At 37.2% G+C, this 20574-nt stretch overlaps 1 protein-coding gene and 1 long non-coding RNA gene across 7 annotated transcripts in view; one reads left to right on the top strand and one right to left on the bottom strand.

Moving 5' to 3' along the window:
• LDB3 (LIM domain binding 3) overlaps window positions 1–20574 on the top strand; it is a 108146-nt gene that overhangs the window by 62116 nt on the left and 25456 nt on the right. For 4 of the 6 annotated variants that reach the window (XM_065746788.1, XM_065746790.1, XM_065746792.1 and 1 more), the window contains 3 exons: window positions 2737–2906; window positions 3904–3940; window positions 18079–18114. In XM_065746788.1, the coding sequence (XP_065602860.1) occupies window positions 2737–2906; window positions 3904–3940; window positions 18079–18114 (243 nt within the window). Of the gene's footprint in view, window positions 1–2736; window positions 2907–3903; window positions 3941–7574; window positions 8530–18078; window positions 18115–19631; window positions 19839–20574 lie in introns of those variants that run through there. The other 2 variants (XM_065746789.1, XM_065746793.1) reach the window with 2 other exon arrangements.
• The window catches only part of LOC136055158 (uncharacterized), a 53649-nt gene continuing 38315 nt past the window's right edge, over window positions 5241–20574 (bottom strand). Inside the window, exon 5 of the long non-coding RNA XR_010622808.1 lies at window positions 5241–6084. This is a non-coding gene — a long non-coding RNA (uncharacterized LOC136055158). The remainder of the gene's footprint in view (window positions 6085–20574) is intronic.

Below are 20574 nucleotides of genomic sequence, written 5' to 3'. Positions count from 1 at the left end.
CAATTTTAAAAAAGAAGGCAGTTTGCTGCAGTACAGACAGGGCTGGAACTCTTCCAATGTATTGCATTAATCTAGTTCAATTTATAGGAGCATATTCCACTCTGCTAGGGGAGGTTAATTCACGAAGCTCCATTTCCTGCTGCAATCATCTACCAGAAAGACATTAATATGTCATGTTAATGCCATGCATCGCTACTACGAAATTTGTGGTCTAGTCTCTAGAGACCATGGCATATCCGTACACACACTTCTAAACTGATAATTTTTATCTTGGTTGTAATATAAAAACAAAACTTTTTAACTAGAGCATTTAAAGAACAGATTTTGAACAGCCTGTGACTTGCACATCACCACTGCCATAGGAGTATGTGGTTAAAATCAACAGTACTGCATATCCAGTCTGCAATTGCAAAATTTGCTATCGGATCTAGCATTTTTTTTTAAACTTCAGTAAGTCTGATGTATAACGTAACTGTTGGCCAATTAAAGCAACCACCTAGCCTTTCCTCTTCCTAGAAATTTCCCTGCCCACAGTAGAGATTTTGGAACAAGATGACCTTCAAAGATACCTTCCAAGCCCAGCCATTCTGTGATTCCATTAATAAGGCACAAGATATGGCATGCTTTGTCAGTGCTAAGAATGCCTGAGGTACAGCTGGGAACCTGAGAACTGGGTTGCCTTTGGGGGAACATTTTTTCAGAGCTTGAACTGAAGATTCATTTTTGGGGTCTTTTTTTTCCAAAGCTCGGCTCCACTCACTCATACAGAAACTTGGGTAGAAAAAATATAAACACTCTTAAAAAAGTAAAAATCACTAAGTTGCTGGGGTACGATACAGTCCCTTATCTCACATGCTGAGAGCCTACAGCGCATATTAGCATGTGTTGTGTTTCTGAGCCCCTTGCACTCTTACTTGTAGGACACTATGCTAATGTTAGTTGCAGACCCACTAAAAGAGCTTATTTTTTGCTATGTTGAAGCAGAGATGTGCGTCACCTGGAGAGTACTGACATTTAAGATACTGCCTGGTAGTATTTTTTTCTTAGTGTATGTTGTATGAGAGCTGCCATGAAAGTAATGTCTCCTATTTTATTAAGCTGGCCCACGACATCCGAGGCAGATGTTGGTGGAATGGCAGTAGAGACTGAACCTTCCCAGCAGTATTTCACTGCATTTTGTGGCAGTGTGGCAGGTGGCAGCAGAGGGGCAGTCTGACAGAATGGAGTCTGATATGGAATGCTGTATGAAGCAAAAGTGTGAAATTGAATTTCTCTATGTGGAAAAAATGGCACCCACTGACATTCATGGATGGTTGCTGAATGTTTATGGAGACCGAACGCTGGATGTCAGCACATCAGCGGTACATTTCAGCCCTGGCAGCAGCAAAATGAAAGACCAGCCGTGTTGTAGCTAGCCGTGCACAGCTGCCACATCATGAAATGAAGAGCACCCTGATAAGCTCATCCACGTGAATTTGTGGGTTACAAATCAAAGAGCTGAGTACAGAATTGAATATCAGCTTCACTGTATTGGAAATGATGGAGGCAACATTGGAGTTGAACAAAGTTTGCACTGAGTGGCTCCCACAGATGCTCACACTGGAATGAAAGGACACTGCACGCAAATTTGTCGAGACCTACTGAACTAATACAAGGCTGAAGGTGACTCTTCCCTGGATCATGTCGTTACCCGTGATGAGATGTGGAGTTACCACTACAAGCTGCAGTGAAAGCAGTAGCCCATGGAGCGGTGACGTGAATTTCACATCGAATTTGGCTGGTCTTTCCTACCACACCCACTGTACAGTTCAGACTTGATGCCTTCTGGCTTTCACTTGCTCAATTCGATGGGAGGAACATTTTTCTAGCAATAATACTGTCACAAAAGCTGTGAAACAGTGGGTCACCTCCACTGGTACAAGTTTTTATGTGCATGGCATGCAGTCTCTTGTTCACCACAGGCAAAAGTGCATATGTAATGGTGATGACTGTTGAAAAACAGTGTTTTGTAGCTGAGAATTTGTTCTCTCAAATAGTGTTATTGTCTTTTTATCTGTTGTAGTTTCCACGGAGATAAATAGGAGGCACTACTTTAGGATCTATCTCAATATGTAAGATATCAAATACGTGTTTGGCTTTTTCATCATTCCTCTTCTGCTTTCAAATCACAAAACCAACTTCCTTGTTGATTTCCTCTGCAAAAAGACATTTCAAAGAATACTCAGTTTCTACTAAAAGTAGGCAATGAATCCACAGTTACAGCATTTGGAATTTTAATTCAGACTTTTGTCTAAGAATAATGACCTCTTGAAAGAAAAGAAATAAAAACTAAAAGAAGTAAAAGCCTATTACATTAGTTATAGAATGAAATGCCACGTAAAACAGTACCAACATCAAGTTGTTTTTATAAGAAAAATACTGGTGAGAATGCTTGGAGAAATAAATATTTTTGCCTAGCAGTCTCCTTTATCATCACAGAAGCTTATGGCTGCTTTGGCTGAGGAATTGTGAACAGGTATTTCCAAGCATTTGGAAACTGTTCTAAATATAGGAGTTTGAACAATTTCAAAAGTTATAATGAGCAAAATCATTTTTAATTCACCTGATGTTTATATACGTATTTTTCCTTTTGTTTTGAGTTGCTTTTATTTTGGATGAGAAGATGTAAGACCAGAGAGAAGTTCAGGTGAAAGCTACCATGTGTTGTTTCACAACATTTCACTTTCTGAATTGCAGTACCCTTCCTATTAAAGATCCTCACGTAGACAGTGCGTCTCCGGTGTATCAGGCTGTTCTCAAAACTCAGAACAAGCCTGAAGATGAAACTGAAGACTGGAGTCGCCGTTCTGCCAACCTGCAGTCTAAGTCTTTTCGCATCCTTGCTCAGATGACTGGAACGGAATATAGTAAGTCAAATAACATAGCATCTTCTTCAGCTCGGTTTTAGATTTGTCTCTTTATTTTCATATCCCAACATTAGTGACTAGTACTTGGGGACATCTTTCTTGCAGTCATTGTCACTGAGGGCTAAAATCAGACAGAGAAGACCGAGTGTAACTTAAGGGAATTAGGAAATCCAAATGTTACATCTCACCTTATGCTTTATGAAGCAAATTCTTTGATCTGTCAAGGGTCTCTCAAAAAAAAAAAAAAAAAAAAAGAGAAGAAAGAAAGAAAGAAAAAAGAAATTAAGGCTGTGCAATAAAAGGTAAGCTGGGATAAGTTCTTAATTACAAATCAAATCTATGCACAGCAATCTTTCACTTTCCAGAATTTTAGACATAGAAAGCCATCAATTCATTAGAGAAGGGATAAAGCACTTTGGTGTCTTGTAACAGGCTCTTATAGAAGTGAATTCCTGAGGTAAAAACAAACAAACAGGGGTCACTGTTTGTATTGCACCTATGGTTCTCCATCAGCCTTTCATCTAAACCTAGATCTGCTATGGATGCCATAGGAGTTTGAATGTCCTTGATTTTGCCTGCAGAAATACTTTCCTGACCATCTGGTGCTAAACTCAGACCTTGTTTTTAATCTAGTTCAAGAAGGTTTCCAACATCTCAGAGAAATAGTTAGTTTTTTTTCTCCTTGTATAAATCTACTCTGATTGTGATTCCCCAAACCAGCAAGCCCTCTCTGGAGAGTCATTGCCTTCAGCTGTGAAACACTGCTAGTAAACAAATGAGGAAGTTGTTGTGATAGCCACTTTCCTACTAACATCTTTCTGCCTAGCTCTAAGGAACTGCTCCTCTCCCCATCGTTAGAAAAGCCACTGCTGCAAAGCTAGCAGCGATGTACCTTTAAACAGGATTTTGATACTTCTCTGAAGAGCTTGTAATTTTATCAGGAAGCAGATTCTTTCTTTCTTTGTTTCTGTTCTAATGGAAATGTTCTTTTCTGCAGTGCAAGATCCAGATGAAGAAGCCCTGAGGAGGTCAAGGTAAGCATCTTGTGAAAAACACAGCTTTGTCCTTACTGGTAACCAAATAATGTTTTAAAGCAGCATTAATACAAGCATATACACAACTGTTTTCTTGTCTTACACACTGTCTCTAACACATTTACTTAAAAGTAACTAAAAGTAAAATGCTGTCAAGTGAGAGTAATTTGGATGAAAAGGGTTAACAAATTGGCATGTATGGAAGACAGTACAAAAAAGCGTGTTCAAATCTGAAAGCTCTTTGCCCATGCAACTTTTGTGCACTTTACTGTGTGTGTGAATGCAGTGAGTTTCTAAGACCAAATCCTGTGTAACTGCTGGATCATGTAACTGTATGAAAACATATAAAGTTTGTGATGGCATTGAAACTTATGTGCAATTTATTTGGATGATCCTGACTGACATCTGATTCATCTGAAATGGTATACTACAGGAGATTTTTCTGTTCATATCCATAATAATTTGCTTATGTCTTGTTGGAAGTAAGTGCAATCAAAGCTTGTATAATAAGGAAGCACAGGACTGCTTTTGCTGAGGTGAAATGTATTTGTCTCCTCATATGACCTAACAATAATGCTGATAAATTGGGTATGGTCAGAGATATGATATGATTAAAAGGTTTGTAATTATCATCTTATGTTGTCCTATACTGCCAGGGATCCAATTTACTAGAAATTCTTGTATACAGCTTAACAATAGAAGTTGAATTGGTGCATCCTGCATGTAAGCCTGAGTTTCTATTTGCATACTTTGAATTCCTATTTCACGTTAGTTACACTAAGACATTAGCTGGGTTTGTGATATGTTTGATGCTCAATCCACTGGCTCTTTTTTGTCATCATCTTCTTTTCACCCCACGTGTTTCTTCCACGAACACTTTTGATCTCAGTGCAAGCTAAGAAGTTGAGTCAGTAAGAAAGACATCTGTCATCTTCCCTGTGAAAATACAGTATGTAGTCTTTCGGTTCATGTCTACCGTAGGTCTTCCATTGCAGTTCACCAAAGTTCATGGCTGGGTGCCTGAGTATCAGGCTTGACATTACATCCCCCGTGGATTTATTTCTTTCATCAAATGTGCAAACTTAATTCTTAGAAATGGTACTGTACATTACATATTTTGATGTAATAGCATATACACAAATCCTTACTATGGGGGGATTTGAAACGTTGCAGCAAACCTAACAGTCCCCCATATACACATCTGACAATAATGTATTTTATTAAAGAAGTAATCTTCCTGGATGTGGTCTGTAGCTTTGTAAAATACAAGATAGTGGAAATTTAACGTGGTTTTAGGTAGGTTGCAAGTGTTAGTGCATCAACATGCGTAGTGTAAAATACATTTATTGGTGTAATATAAATGTGCATTGCACATTTTCTGCAGTTTTAAGGTATTGATGTTATTTATTTTATTTTCCACAAGGGCAGTAATTATTCTGAGTATATTTAAGCACATCTGGATTACCAAAAGAAGCTTAAGAACATTCACTAGGTTGTAGAAGCAGAAGGGAAGGTAGCAGTGGGTAGTTAGTAGTAGTACAGTGTGTGTAGCTTACATAATGAGCTCTGGTGCAAGAAGTGAAATGGGGCCTCCGTAGCAAACTGACACTTGCCTCTTCTTGGCGCCCTGGTGCCTACTTTCAGCATTATATGCACTCCACTGCAGATATGGTAGCACCAGCACTGGCTGTGCGTGTGTCCATCATATGTTTTCTTGGGTTGATTGGACCCCTCTCTGTTTCATCTTTTGGTTTTGTAAAGGATGGAAGAAGCAGTCAGATGCACAGAGTTAATACTTCACTCTACCGTCACAATAATGGAGTACAGACTTCTCATTAGTGTCTTTTCTGGACACTGCACAGCCTGTACAACCAGGTTTTGCCCCATGCCCACAGTCAGGGGATCAGCTGGAAGGCTTCCTGGGCTCTCATAGAACTGTGAAGTGTGAAGTTTGCCAAGCTGCATTAATCTTGTTTTGGCCTTCTGTGAAAGAAGAATTGTTTCAAAATGTAAAATGACAGAGTGGATGATTTTGGTCCTAGAGTACATTGTGAGCAGTCCCCCTCTGGTGCTTTCCTTTGTCTCAGTTCTTCAGTGTAGTCAGCAAGGACTGCATGAGATGGCAGTAAAATTTCCTTCAAACACTTAAAAACAAAAATATAACAAGCATAAAAATAGTCACTTCTGGATTGTTGCTTCTAATCCTTAAAATACACTCTGAGTGGTATCTGTAAGACCCAGGAGTCTCCAGGTGGTGGAATACTATTTTCTGTTAATATCACTGAATGCAGAGCATGACTTTCTTGTTCTCGTGTTACTGCTATTTTGAAGGCACACATATGATTATAACTTGCTGTGGAAACATTAATTTGCTGTTGTGGTGACTGTTACAAAATGCTTTCCAGAAAGACGATATCTGTTTCATGTTGTGTGGATGTTCCTTAATGCCCTTTCCTTGAAGGGAGGGATATATTTTTAAAGCAGTGAAGGGATTCATTTTAAGACCCACTGTACCTATTGCACTCCAGTGTAAGTGGAATGAATGCCACCATGAACTTTCTGTATTTCAGCAAGAAATACTTTTCTATTTTTAAGTAACTAATAGGCAGTTTAGGAAGTCATAAATAAAGAAAATTTAGAAATATCAGTGAATTTGTTGATATTTACACTGTTCAATGCCTTGTGCTATACTCAGCCCGAGGAGTGAAACCAGTCTGGTCTGTTCCTTTCTTTTCCACTTGTTTCACTCTCAAGTTCTGCTGCAATTAACACAGTTGTCTTATACTTTGAGCTTAAATAATAAGGGTAAAATAACTCGTTTGCAATTGATCAAATAAATTTGCAACACATAGTCCTCCTTGACTATGCTCTCATCCCACATCCTCCTTCTGCTTTTTGTTTACAAAATCTTAATTTAAGCTACAGAACATGTAGAAAAAATTAAGCTCTGAGAGGTGCTGAACATTGCTTACAATTTTCTCGAGAGCACCAGTCTGCAGCCCAAACTGTTCACGGGAGGAGGTCAATTGTTCCCAGGACTGTGCTTTTGAAAGTCCCGAGGTATTATTCTGCTCTGTAACACAGATGATCAGAAACACTTACACTCACTTCTGTTAAGAAAACGATAGACACTACTGCCAAATGCTGTGTCTGATGGCCTTACAGGACAACACGAGAGACAGATATAAATATGCTGGCCTATATATTAATTATAGAATGGAAAATATTTGCAGTAACTTTGCTCCTGTACTGAATTAACTTTAAGTGACTGCTTGGGCTGGGGAGGGGTGAGCCAAGAGAATCTGCTGGCAGGAAAACAATGGGATTGCACTACATTTCTAGCAAAAGCAGACCTGTAGTACTAAGTCATAGAATGTGAAGTTAAATCAAATTACTCTTCAGAAATGAACAAATGCAAAAATTTTTCATTTACAGTCTAAAAAGGATCATCCAGCTTTGCAATGATTTGAAAGTTGGGGAAACAAATCCAAATAAATTGCCATTGCCCTAATTATAATAAGGCAGGGGAGTGGTAGCCATGTTCCCTAATCCCTTTCTTTCTCCCTCCTTTTTTTTCTTCTCTTTGTCTCTCTCTGTCTCTGTCTTTCTCTCTCTCTCTTTCTTCATGCCACAGGGAAAGGTTTGAAACGGAACGTAACAGCCCACGCTTTGCCAAATTGCGCAATTGGCATCACGGCCTGTCGGCGCAAATCCTTAATGTTAAAAGTTAAAGGCCTACATTTAGTGGGCATATATTTGAGAAAGAATTACAGTAAAGAAATAACTGCTATCCTGAGTTAGAGCATAAGAGTGTAACACACATACAGGAAAGATGATTGCTAGGTTGTTTTCATTTTTTTGAGTGCCTGTCTTTGGTAGATTTCTGTTGTGAGCCTGGAATCCACTCACTGTCACCAGAAGTAAAAATAATCATACAGCCTTGTTCACATTCTTTGGTACGAAGTAGATTAGCTTTTGTCCTTAACAATATCAAATGCAACTTCAATATACGGATAGAAGGAAAACATCACTGTTGTACTTTTTTGACTCTACTCACAGGGGGAAATGAAAGGAAAGTTATTCACAATATTTCTTTAGGAGGAAGACTTAGGTTTTATTGACTTTTATTGTTGTAAACATAATTAAATATGAGAAGATAGGATGAAAAGGAAAGCTGGCTGAGCCTGGCCTAGAGTTTGCAAAATGTACAACCTGCTTAGTTGACGTAGTCAAACGATGCTGTTTGAAATAAGACCTCAGCTGCGTCAATTTTTCTTCAGTATATTCTGCTAGTAAAATTTATTTGCTAAAACCATTTGCTGTAGTGTTTGAAACCTATATTTGTGATTAGATGGAAGACAGATAGAATGTGGTTGTTCAGGACCTGTGAGGAAATGCCTTTTTGCTAGAGGTGTTTAGGAGTAAGATGACTATATGGTACTGTTGGTGCACTGAAGTTTTTAAAAGCATCTTTCAAGTTTGAAGGAACACGTTGCCCATTCTGTACTGCTCTTGCTTTGACCCACATTTTTTTTTCTGTATATAGCAGCATGCTTTATCTCAAATAAAAGGATTTAAAACTAAAATAATGATGTGCTTGTTTTACGCAGTACTTCATTCCTTTTTAAGACAATAACTGCTTCAACTGATTATTGATAAAAGATGGACTTCTCTTTCCACAGTAGAAAATTCGGTCAAAAAGCTTTTCCCTATTACCTCTAGTTCTTACTGACCTTTAAACTACCTGAATTAGAATCAACCTGACAAAACAATTGGAAAAAAAAACAGCAAAATAAATGAGCTTTCTTACTTTTGAAAGAAAACATAGCATAATTAATACATGCTAGATGACAAGATGTTGCTAATAACATTACAGATTTCCATTTGAATTATATTTGTTCTATAGCATATTAATGTATTAAGGCCCTTAAGACATTGCTGGTGAGACGAGATCTTTCTCTCTGAACAGTACAACAGTGCTTTAGTTCTAAACGGCTTGTCAAACTAAGGTGCATCTATCCAAAAGGCCCACACATGCTTCTGTTTTTTGTTTAGTACACCAAGAAAAGTACAACATCTATTTCTAGTTTAAGCTCTGATCAGTAAATGATACAAAAAATGCATTTCAGTTCAACTACATTTATGGTTTGTATAGAAACAGTTGATGTTACCCCTTAACAAAATGCATTAATACACCTTAGTGCTGATTGTAACTTATGTTTCTGGTGATAAAGCAACAAAAGGTTAATTATGTTGCAGGTCTGTCTACAGCCCAATTAACAAACTATTTTTTTAATTAACTTCTTTAAGCTGCAGATCAGGTTCTCTTACCTGGTAGCAGTAATTCTGATCAAAGAGATTAACATGTGTAATTGAAACTCTCACAGTTTTTGCAGCTTTTGAACATCCACAATTTATATCAGTGAGAACAAAACATGTTTAAACTCTCACTTTGTGGGCAGGAAAAGCTACTGTTCTTGAAGGATTTTGCAGCAATCAACCAAACATGAGTGTTCAAAGAATTAAAAAAAAAAAACCTCAGATGCTTGAAAAAAATCAACAATGTTTAACTATTTTATTTGAGAGTATATGGGCAGTAGTCCATCTTAAAATGTAATTCACCTTTTAAAATCTAAGTACTGCAGCAATTTAGTAAACATAATTTAGTGCACGTTACTCATTTGTGTTTTCTGTACGGGATGCAAAATGCAGTCACATCTCACTGGTACCTGTGGACCATCAGCAGGAACTGATACCAGCACAAAATAAAAGTAGTGTTTTCACTTCTCCTATGTGTTGCTAATATCAGACATCAATTCAGAATGGGTAAATCTTATTTAAGCATGGAAAATTGTAGGAGAATTTATGCTGTGCAATTAACGTTTTTCCTTAAACAGATTATGTACTTAAGTAGAAAATCTTCATTCTAGTATTCAACCCAATTAAATGATTTTCTGAATAAATACGTGATATTATTTTAACGTAAATAGGAGTTGTGTATCCTTAGATGTTTTATGAACATAATACGGATACTATTTATTTCAAATAGTTCTAGTGCATGTACTGTAATGAAAATGTCTGTACTGTATCTGAATGTTTATATTTAATGTCATTTTAAAAGATACTTCTAAATAATCAGAACAGCACAGTTGGGTTAGTTATGAAATTAATGCAAATGTAATTTACAGACATCTTCCCCTTACGTCTGCTTCTGTGGATTTAACAATAAACAGGGCATATAAGCCACATAATCATAAGGAGATAGAGTTATAAACCCTTTCCCTGGGTGACAGAAAATAAAATCCCAGTACTCTACAGGCTTGCAAAATTTCAGTTCTTTATGTAACCATACGAAAAAGTGATAGGAAAAAATCTTCAATAGTTGGTAATTTTTTTCCTAACTTTTAAAATAAGAATTGCTGTCATTAATCCCTGATGTAAGATAGTTCACTATAGCATATTTCCACTGGTCCAATCTCTTTACAACAATGATAATATTTCTATTTAGTTTCTTGTTTATATTTAAACTAGTAATTCCTTAACTCTTACACCTCAAGAATCTGTTCTTATGCTGTCCTGGTGATCTCCAAGCCCCAGCAATTCATGTTGCAAATATTTCCTTGTGTAACTATTAACAGGCTGTGTTTTTCCTCCCTGAGGAGGCGGTAGGCTTTTTCTGTAAGGTGGGGAAACTGGGCTGCATTTGTCATTCATTCTATTACATGTCATTGCTGGAGACTACGACAGGCTCAGTCCTGATGAGAATTCGTAAGCGGCTATGAGAGGCCGCTAGCTTTGTTTTGGCTAAAGGTCAAGTTGTTCCTGGTTACATCCTGTTTTTAATATGTCCAGCCTTATCTCACTGTACGTTGCTTCTGATCAGCCAAGTCTGTCTTCCGCTCTCTCTTGGCCATTTGTAGAAGTCTGACGTTTTCCCTAGGAGAACTTGTCTCAGTTAATGAAAGTAGAGCTTAAACTAGGTGCCTGACTGAAGACTCAATGAGTCATGTAGTCCTTCAAAATGGCTTTGGTGATAGGCAGCTATATTTGTCCCACGTTGAATACATTTTGAACCATGACTCTTTGGCTGAGTGGAGGACACTGAGATGGTGACAAGTGTCTTCTGAATAATCTCCATGCCAAAAAAAAGTTAGTAACATGTGGTATGCAGACAGAGATATTAGCCCCCTGTCCTTCCCAGTATTGCCAGTAAAACCTAGTTTTATAAGCATTTAATGAAGAAACAGCAAAGCTGATGCCACTAGGAAGTCAAAACCAAAAGGCCTTCCAGGTAAATCTGCTTGTCTGGTTATGACACAGGGAAATGCTCATTTTCTGCTGTGGTATAAGACCGTTTGTTACACACTAACCTTCTTCCTGAATATTGCTGCTTTGTCTTCTTCACAAATGGTCTCTTCCTCACCTCTTACAGTGCTTAGTTTGCAGCAGGAGTACTGACTGCATGCAGGGCATGCTGATGGGACATGGCAAGAGTGTGCCTTTAGGAAAGCAGGCATGAGAACTTGACCTCTCTTCCTTTTGTGCATGAGAAAATTGCAAGAGAAGGAAAGTTCTGTGGCTCCTTCTTTTGCCTCCTTCTTTTCACACCTGCCTGAATGGATAGGAGAGGAATTTTTTTGCTATGTAATAAATGTTAAGGTCACTTTCTCTTCATTGCTCTTCTCATTATGCACAACTGTGTGGAGTACCTTCAGTAGTAAGGAACAGGAATTCTAGGGAGTGCTTCGTCACTTTCCGTAAGTCTAACTCTCATGCATCACAGAATTGTCTGAAGCCTTTGTAAACAGGAAGGGGTGAGCAGTCTTTCACTTGTACTTTCAGGTTCCCACAGGGAAGTAAGCCGACTGATTCCATGGCTTCATTAGCAGTGTCTACCATGAGCTTTAGTGACTGGGACTGTAACACAGTTAGAAAATACTGGAACAGTTGCACAAATTCTAATTTGCAAATGTAAAAAGCTAGAATTTTGGTAAGGTACGTGGCAGTGGTAGACGTTGGTAAAACCAATTCATGGCTTTCATTAATCAGCCCTTTATGAGCAGCCTTCTGCAACATACATGAAAATGAATTGACTAACGTTTGCTTTCAAGCACTATGACCTTATTCTCCTTATCAAGGCTATCTATCTGATACCACCAAGACAACATCTAAGGTACTCTTATCCGCTTCCTTCTTATGCCAGAATTTCCAGTGGCTATCTTTCCCAGTTGCCAAAAACTTGCTGTGTGTACACTAAGCAGATTGCCAAAGATCTTTCTGAAGGGTATAGCTTATTATTATATATAACAGCACACAAAATGAAGCTCAGTTTGGTATCTAGCCTTTTCATTTCAAGAACATTACTACAATAAATAAGTACATCTATTTATTCTTATCTCTGCTTACCTTTAAGTGTCTAAAGAGTGACCAGAAAAAAAAATATATCAAAACATTGGAATACTGAATAAATTCAATTGTTTCTACGGAATTCTGAGTCAACCCAGAGGGAAAATTAAGTATCTCCTTCTTCCCCCAAACACTCCTTGAAGTTCAGTGGGATAAGTGAATTTAGAGATCATAGATTCCTTGTTTTGAAGCCAGTTCTCTATAGAACCAATTCTATTCTCCCACCAATCAAAGGTGGGAGCCATAACGTCTATCATATAAAATTGAATGCACTCACTTAAAACTGAAGGAGATGAAATTAACAAATACTGTGAAACTGTTATAAAGCAAGTAATGCATAAGTTAACAGAGACTGTCAAAGCTCAAGATTCACTTTTGTGTTCACATTTTGGGAGTAGCGAACTGTATTTTAATATCTTATTTACCATCTCAGACTTTTGCATGTTCCTGGCCACCTCTTACTTCTTCATTGGCAGAAATTCACATTGCTTTCCTTCCTTCTGTGGAACTGTATCCATCCCATATCTATTTATGCCCCCACACTTCTGCCACTGATGCTGATGGCTAACCAAAATACCAGTGCATGGTGCAGCTTTCTCTTACTGTCTTCTTCCATTGCCTTCAGTCTAACAAGGAAGAAGTGGTTCTTGCATGTAGCAGCTTTCTAACCTGGAAGCACATAATTGTGGTCTGTGGATCATCTGACTGATTCACAGAGCCTGTATAAGACGAGTTGGAGATCTGGCTGATGGCATAGCACTGGCACTGCTTCCTTTTACTCTGTTTCTGAATTGCATTAATGTTAACAGAATTACACTAAATACTAATAATTTCCTAATAGTTCATTTCCATGTAATCAATTGTTGTTGACCCAGAATGTTATACAATTACAAATGAGAGAAAGGGAAATTAAGAAAACCCTTAAGGGAATCTGTGAAAGAAAATGTAATCCGTGTTCTGAAAAAAACCCTGACAATTGCTCTATCTCATGCCACTTAGTTATTTGTTTCAGGAATCAAACAGAAAAGACACAGTAGTGAATTTGAGATGCAGCTTCAAATTTATGATTATACCATGTAGAGAAAGGATGAATTTTCTTATCGTCAATGTGTGCAAATTAAAAACTGGCTTGAAGAACTACCAGCTGACAGTGAGATCTATGAGTTCTCTCAGCATCTCTGGAGCAATGTGAAGGTACAATAAGAAAAAACGCTTCACTGAAAGGAAAATCATCTCCCTGTATACAAGACCTAAACTTGTGCACTATCCTTGTCTCCAGTGGTCCCAAACACGATCTGAACGGTTCCTGTGTTCAGGTGACTGCTGGCAGATATTTGTGTTTTACCAGTGGGGCTCTAAAACACTAGAGGGAACTGTTCACATAGATCTGATTGCAGAAGTAAGGCCAAGATAGAGGAAAGTTATCTGCAGTATTTTTTGAGCTGGAATACATCCAAGCTCAAGTTGTTCTGTGTACTCAGGGTTTTGCAGTCTTTGTTCTTACTAAAATGGTACATTTACCAGTAAGATAAATTGGAGAACATACTTACGTGTCAAATGTCCCTACACAAATCTTGGAAAAGTTATCTCAACTTCTATAAGCACAGATGCTGCTTCATTATTATTTGAATGCTTACTGTAATAGCAGACTAGTAGATGCCACTGAAATCCATGGGAGGCATTTGCTTTGATTTAGTGAGCTGCTTTGACTGAGTTCCATACTACTTGTTGAGAATAAGTACCTGTTTGTTTTTGAATGAACAATGAACAACTGAACATATGACAATGCTTTTCCTATTCTCTGGCACTGTCTGTGCAAACCAGAAAACCTTCTGGGAGAAATGTATTGTCCTGCTTAGAAAACCAGACATGCTAGCAGGATAAACTGCGACTGTTTTGGCGTGGGCTGCTCACATTCTTAACTAAGGTGGCTGAAAAAGAGAGACTAGCTGTTCTTCTATCCCAAGCTCAAGTTTTAACTAAACCAGCATGATAGTCATCATCTATCCTTTCCAGATAACTGCCTATGATTTTTTTTGTGTGTGTCCTGTGGTGTCTCTGTTAAGAAAATAGTTTGTTACAGAAATATAGCTTGGGGGCTAAAAAAAGATAAACAATCTCAATGGTTTCATATTCTTAATCGTTTATGGACAAACTTTCAGCTCCAAACACAAAGCTGAAAACTGCCTCATTGGATCAGAACTGGATCAGCACTTACTCTGTGTCTTCCATAAGGAGTGTCCAACAGTGACAGAATTTCATGCTGTCAAGAAAAAGATATTTGGAGGGCAATTATTAAATAGCTTTCATATAATTTTCTTCCCAGGCATCCTAAAAGAAATCAGTGAAAAAATTTCTTCTGACTTCAACTTTGTAAAAGGAAATTTTATTCTTAGGAGAATATGCTTATGTAAATGTAAGTACATGTTAGGATGAAAACAATTAAGAGTCTAGTTTGGAGAAGTCCTGTAAATTCACCATATAACACTAGAAAAAGAGAGTGATTTTAAGAGATAGAGACCCTAATAATCTGTAGTTCTTAATAAATATCTCCTCTTTTAAAAAGAGGCCAATAGATACCTTTCAGGTGTCTTGTTTGATAGAAAGCTATTGGATGATCTGCACAAGAAAATTGTGATAGTCTAGATACTAACATTTAGAAAAAATCACTCCATAATCTCTTACAAAAGAGAATGAGTTGATATTTAAAATATTTAATTGGGACTCAAACACCAATTCATTTTAATTCTCTGTCCTGCCATGGACCTTCTATTTGGCCATGAGCAATTCTATTAAGATTTAGTTCCTCATGTGTAAAATATAGGAAAAAAAAATGCTGCAGGAGAATACTGAGAAGGAATGAATTATAACGTTCATTTATTGCATCAGCATTGAAACACTGAAGCAAGCTGAAGGACTGTGTGGTCTCTTAGGACGACAAATTTTCCTGATTACATCAGGTCTACATTATAGGTTGATTCTACATTTTCTTTCTCAGCCTTTTGTTAGTGTGGGAGAGAGAATGACTCAATCATTCAATTAACTCAGTCTTTATGCCCATATTGCATAGCGTGTTTTTATGAGAAGGAAACATTTAATATTTTCCACTGTATAACATACTATGTAATTGGGACAGACAGTGTTTTCCATGCATAAGTCTTGTTTGAGAGATATGTCCAATATTTTACAAAACCTTGTGGGAATTGCAGTGTTTTTTCAAATAGTCACTGACTGACGTCCTTTTAACAAAAGCTATTTAGCCAGGGACTAAAGAGAGTGCAGAAAAACCATTAATATTATATCTCACTCAGTTCACTCAAAACTAGTATATGCTACTATTGGATACAAACTGCCCATAATATTCTGAGCCGATTTTGTACATGCTGTGAGAGTATTGACTTTACCAAGCTTGTCTCAGTGATGTATTTGACTCAAAAGCAAAATCAGTTCCATATTTAGTTTGAAAAAAAAAAACAACTTGATTGTAACGTAGGTGAGAAATTCAATAGTTTGTTCTTCAGAATGTAAGTATCAGCAGTAAGACACATCTGATCTCAAGCCTTTCTCACTGTCAGTCAAGCGGGAATTATTCCTGTTGACTGAGAAGACAAATATTTCTTGAAAGCAGCAATGTGTGGTAGTACATCTTTCCCTTTACTCTGCTGTTTTCGTTGCTTCACTCTGTGGAATTACATTTAATTACACTTATCTATCTCTGTAACCTCCACAACTCCCCTTGCCATAGAATCATGTTAATCAGTATTATGTTATAAACTCAGGGAGAAACCTTTTCTAAAATCCTTATCTCAAACTCAAGTGATGTTCTGCATTTCCCAGTATAACCAGAGCTAGCAAAGCAGAAACACATGGACCAGATTAATAGTTATACCAGAGGCCTAATACTGCTCTTGCCCAAGCCCCAACTGCCTGCCTTTTGGTTTTAACTACAATTTTTCATGAATATTTTGTAACACTGAGAATAAATAATGCTTTATTCTGTTTAGGCTGCAACTGTACTTTCTTGTTTTGTTTTTCTTTTAACAGACTTGCATGATTATGATTCTTGGTATACTAACGCTTTCCTATCCTAGGCACTCTACCAACTTCTAATCTATCCTCCCCCACTTTGTTTCAGCCTGGCTTTACTATACAGGACGTTCCAGTGAAAACTCAGTTTGGTTACCACAAAGGCAGTGTTTGGTTTCTCATTGCTTTAGAGTGGTGAACAATTCATCTTATTGGGGTATTTACTTTCAGGTCAGGTTCTGCCATTCTGACCATAGAAACATTCTTAGTCAGACAGACACATATGAGGCTCATTTCAAATCTACTTCTGTGTTTGAAAGTCTGGCTTCAATTTGTTTATTTTCAGGATTTTAAAAATTGGGGGGTTAGAGAACATCTGTGCTTAAGTCTTCGCTGATGGACAAGTGTTTATAAATTTATTTGGGCTAAACTAAGAAACGGATACACATGTGTATGGGTGTGTACGCATAGAAACACAGAAATACAGAAAATACTTCTAATGAAAAATATTAACTACAGCCTTCAAAACATAATGTAAAACAATGATCAAAGCACAACCAAGCGAGATAAATGAATATCTGTATTTCTTATTTGGAAGGACATTTCAGAAAGGAGATTCATTTGGGTGAATGGGGGCATTTGCTTTGTGTTTTGTAATTTTATATCTCAGTTGTGGGAAGTATTCTAATTTGGCGCATTTGAACTTTAAATGAGCTGAAATTCCAGCACAGTTTCTTGGCTACAATATTATCAGCCTCTCACTTTAATCACAGAATATCCAAAGTCAGAAAGAACCCACAAGGACCATCAAGTCCAATTCCTGGCTCCGTATAGGACCACCCAAAATTCAAACCGTATGTCTAGGAGTGTTGTCCTAAAAAAGTAATAATCAACACCATATTGCTAAATCTTAAAACTTACCTCAGTTATTGAACTCAACTAGATGTCAAACATAGGAGTCTAAAGACCAAGGATTATAGTCTTTACAATTCTTCCAAAATATACGGTTGCTTGCACTCAAACCACTGTTATTTCTCAAAGTGTAAATGTTTACAGGATTACAGCCTAACTATCACTGAAATTGAGGCTGACTAATTCCTTGCTTCTCTGAATGGATGACATTTCTTGTTTTAATTAAACTTAGAACTGAGAAACGTAGTACTTATTTGGGTAGAACATAGAATTTTTAAGTGATGCCAGGCATATACAATCCATATGAGTTTTTGTTAACCATTTATTTCCTTACAATTTTAATAGTATTGGATCTTCAAGGACACACGAGTCTGAATATTTTTACCACTTAGAATTGCATCAGGTTCTTTCATTTGAATACCATTGGAGTTTTCTTTTAAAAGGGAAGTATCTAAGTAAAAATTATTCCCAAAATTGTACACATACCAACAATGCCAGATTTGCATGAGAAATAAGACTTGTAAAATTGATAATTTTCCTTCCTTTAATACTGAATGAAAGAAAATGCTCGTGGGAAACTTGCAAATTTGGTGTTTCATCTGAAGAGCTGAAGATGTTTCTCACAGCTATATTTATAAGTGACCACTCTAGGATGCTTTTGGCAACCAAACATTTCTCCTAAATGTCTCTTCCTTTGCCCTGTGTTTTTTGTTGTTTCTTTTTCTTTTTCTTTTTTTTTGCCACAAGTAACAATTGCATTTCTCTTATTCATATGGTATCCCCTCCTTTCACAGAGACAAAGAAAATGCTGCAACGCCATCAGAAAACAGGTAATTTTTGCTCTGTGTTTTCTACTTTATCCTTATTTAACTGGCCTCCAGTTTTCCCGCATTACTCTTACCTCAAAAACATGCAGAATTTGAGAAGACAATAAGTGATGTAGGTTTTGACTGAGCAGATTTACCAGGCATTTGTTTCTAGTGTAAATTTCAGAAAGGTCTGTGAGATGGTAGCAGATGTACTGGAGGGAATTCAGTTCCTCAGAATTTTTGTATAGACATTTCTGTATCTGATTCTTGTGTATGCTGTTTGATCCTTGATGGAATATGAGGTTCAGTAAGTAATTTCTTTCATTTCAAGAGTGATTTTGTCCCAAATCTCAGCACACTTGGCATTTATGTATAGAAATATATCTATAAAGTTATGAACAAGTACTGAAACACAGGTACTTCTTAAATGAACCTAATCTACTATTTAATGGAGCAAAGAAATGACTCTCATTAGCTTGTGCCATGAAATAAATTTTACCTCATTGCTTTACAGTTTTATTCATCCCTCCATGAACAACTACTTTTTATATTTGTTTTTAAGACTTCTCACAGTTCAACAGAGGTTGCATAGAATTAAAATCCAAGTGCAAGCATTATCCTGACTAATGACATGAGCAGCAGTAATTGGCACTTGAAACCACAGGGAAAATAAGAATTATGTCAAAAAAAAAAAAAAAAAAGGCAATGAAACCCTTGATTTGTGGACAGTGAATGTACATAAAGTAAATTGAAAAACTAAATAACACATTTGGCATTTGAGTAGTTATTTGTGTAAAACCATCTACAGAACCATACAACTGCTCCAATGAAATCTCTTCTTTTGGATTTTACTAGTAACTATTCCTGATTTATGACTGCCGTTAGTATCACACCACATTGCCTTAATCTTGTGTGGTTTGTCAAACCATAGCTCTTATCCACATCCATTATCATTGCAGCTTTTCTATGTGTCTGATTATGATATTCCTAGCAATATGGTTTCCAGATTTAACACAAGATACTTTTTAAATTCTTGCGTCTTTTCCTAGTCTTAAGCAGTAATGAACCATCAATGTTTGCTGTGATTTCTAATGCAGTACAATGATGATCTCCTACAATCTACAGAATATAGGAATACACGAAGAGAGTGCTGGATATTTACAGATATAAATCTTCTTACAGGAAAAAGAAGAGGCAGAAAAATGAAGCCTTAATTACTAAACCTAGATTTGACTTTTCAGTTACCTTGTTACACTTCGGCCCATGTTCCTGCTGGAGCCTTTGCTCACTGCTCAGAAAGGATAACTGCTGTCTTAAAGGTTCAGTTGTCTAGTGTTCTAGAATGCTGCCTTATTTGATGTGGATAGAAAGTGACAGTATCTCAGAAAACCATACAAAGTAAACAATCTTTTTTATTTTAAAAACACCAGCTTATTCTGTAGCTGGAATTCTCTCCCTTCCTTGGAAACTTATTAGGGAATCGGTGACATGATAACAAATATCTCATTTACAATTTCCTTGTAATCTTTGTTACTCAGGGCTACAGCTACTACATATGTGCCACAGTGTATGACCTCCAGTACTTTGCAGCCTCCTCAGTCATGCACCGCGGGCGCCAACACTGGCAGTGCTAAGCCTATGGCCCCCAAGGGCTCTGTGAGGCCTGGAGCGGGTACAAGTCAGAGGGGAGCCAGTTGTGTCACTACTGGCCATAAAGTCTCTGTTTCTTCATCCAGTAATCAAAGGTATTCAGTGATGTGTAACTGCACAACTGACCTGGTTTGGAGCTTTGGAATGGTTTGGTAATAACAATCTCTAACTCTTCCAGACTGAAATGGCTGTGGCCTAAAAGGCAGGTGTCTAAATACTACAAATTACAGCAACTTCTAATTCCTGTGGGTTCTACTCATAAGGATTTCATCTACAACATAGAGACGAGTCATTAAGAACCTTCTGCAGAAAAGCAGCAGCTGATATTATGCACCATAATTCTCAACGATGGTCATATTCAAATGCAAACCTCTTCCACGTTATGTCTTTCTCTAAACACCTTCTCTAGCACTTTTTTTTCTATGAATGTGACAGTAAAAGAGATAATTTTCCCTATACCTTATGATCTGTCTCTTATATTTTCAATTTTATACAAGGGATCTGTTGGAAGACTTGAAACAAAAAGGACTCTTCATGTTATATACAGGAGACTAAATGCAGCTTTACTGATCTACTCAATTGTTCTTTGGACAGAAAGTCCCAAGTTAGGACTGTACTGGGATAACAGAGAAATCTGTGCTTATTGTTTTAAAATCTTAGAGTGTATTTGTTGCCACATTTCCCCTTTATGGTTGTTAATCATTATTATCCTTTTAACCTCTACTGACATGTTAATTTCGTAAGTGAAAATCAGCTGAGAATGTCTTTCTTTTCATCTACATTATTCACATCATGGATGTTACGTTTATTGGTTACCACAAAAATGGAAAC

The sequence above is a fragment of the Cyrtonyx montezumae genome, unplaced genomic scaffold (assembly GCF_038088225.1).
Source record: "Cyrtonyx montezumae isolate F1298 unplaced genomic scaffold, pur_monq_1.0 scaffold_4, whole genome shotgun sequence".
NCBI classification, from domain to species: domain Eukaryota; kingdom Metazoa; phylum Chordata; class Aves; order Galliformes; family Odontophoridae; genus Cyrtonyx; species Cyrtonyx montezumae.
This window is presented reverse-complemented; position numbering and strand designations above follow the sequence as displayed.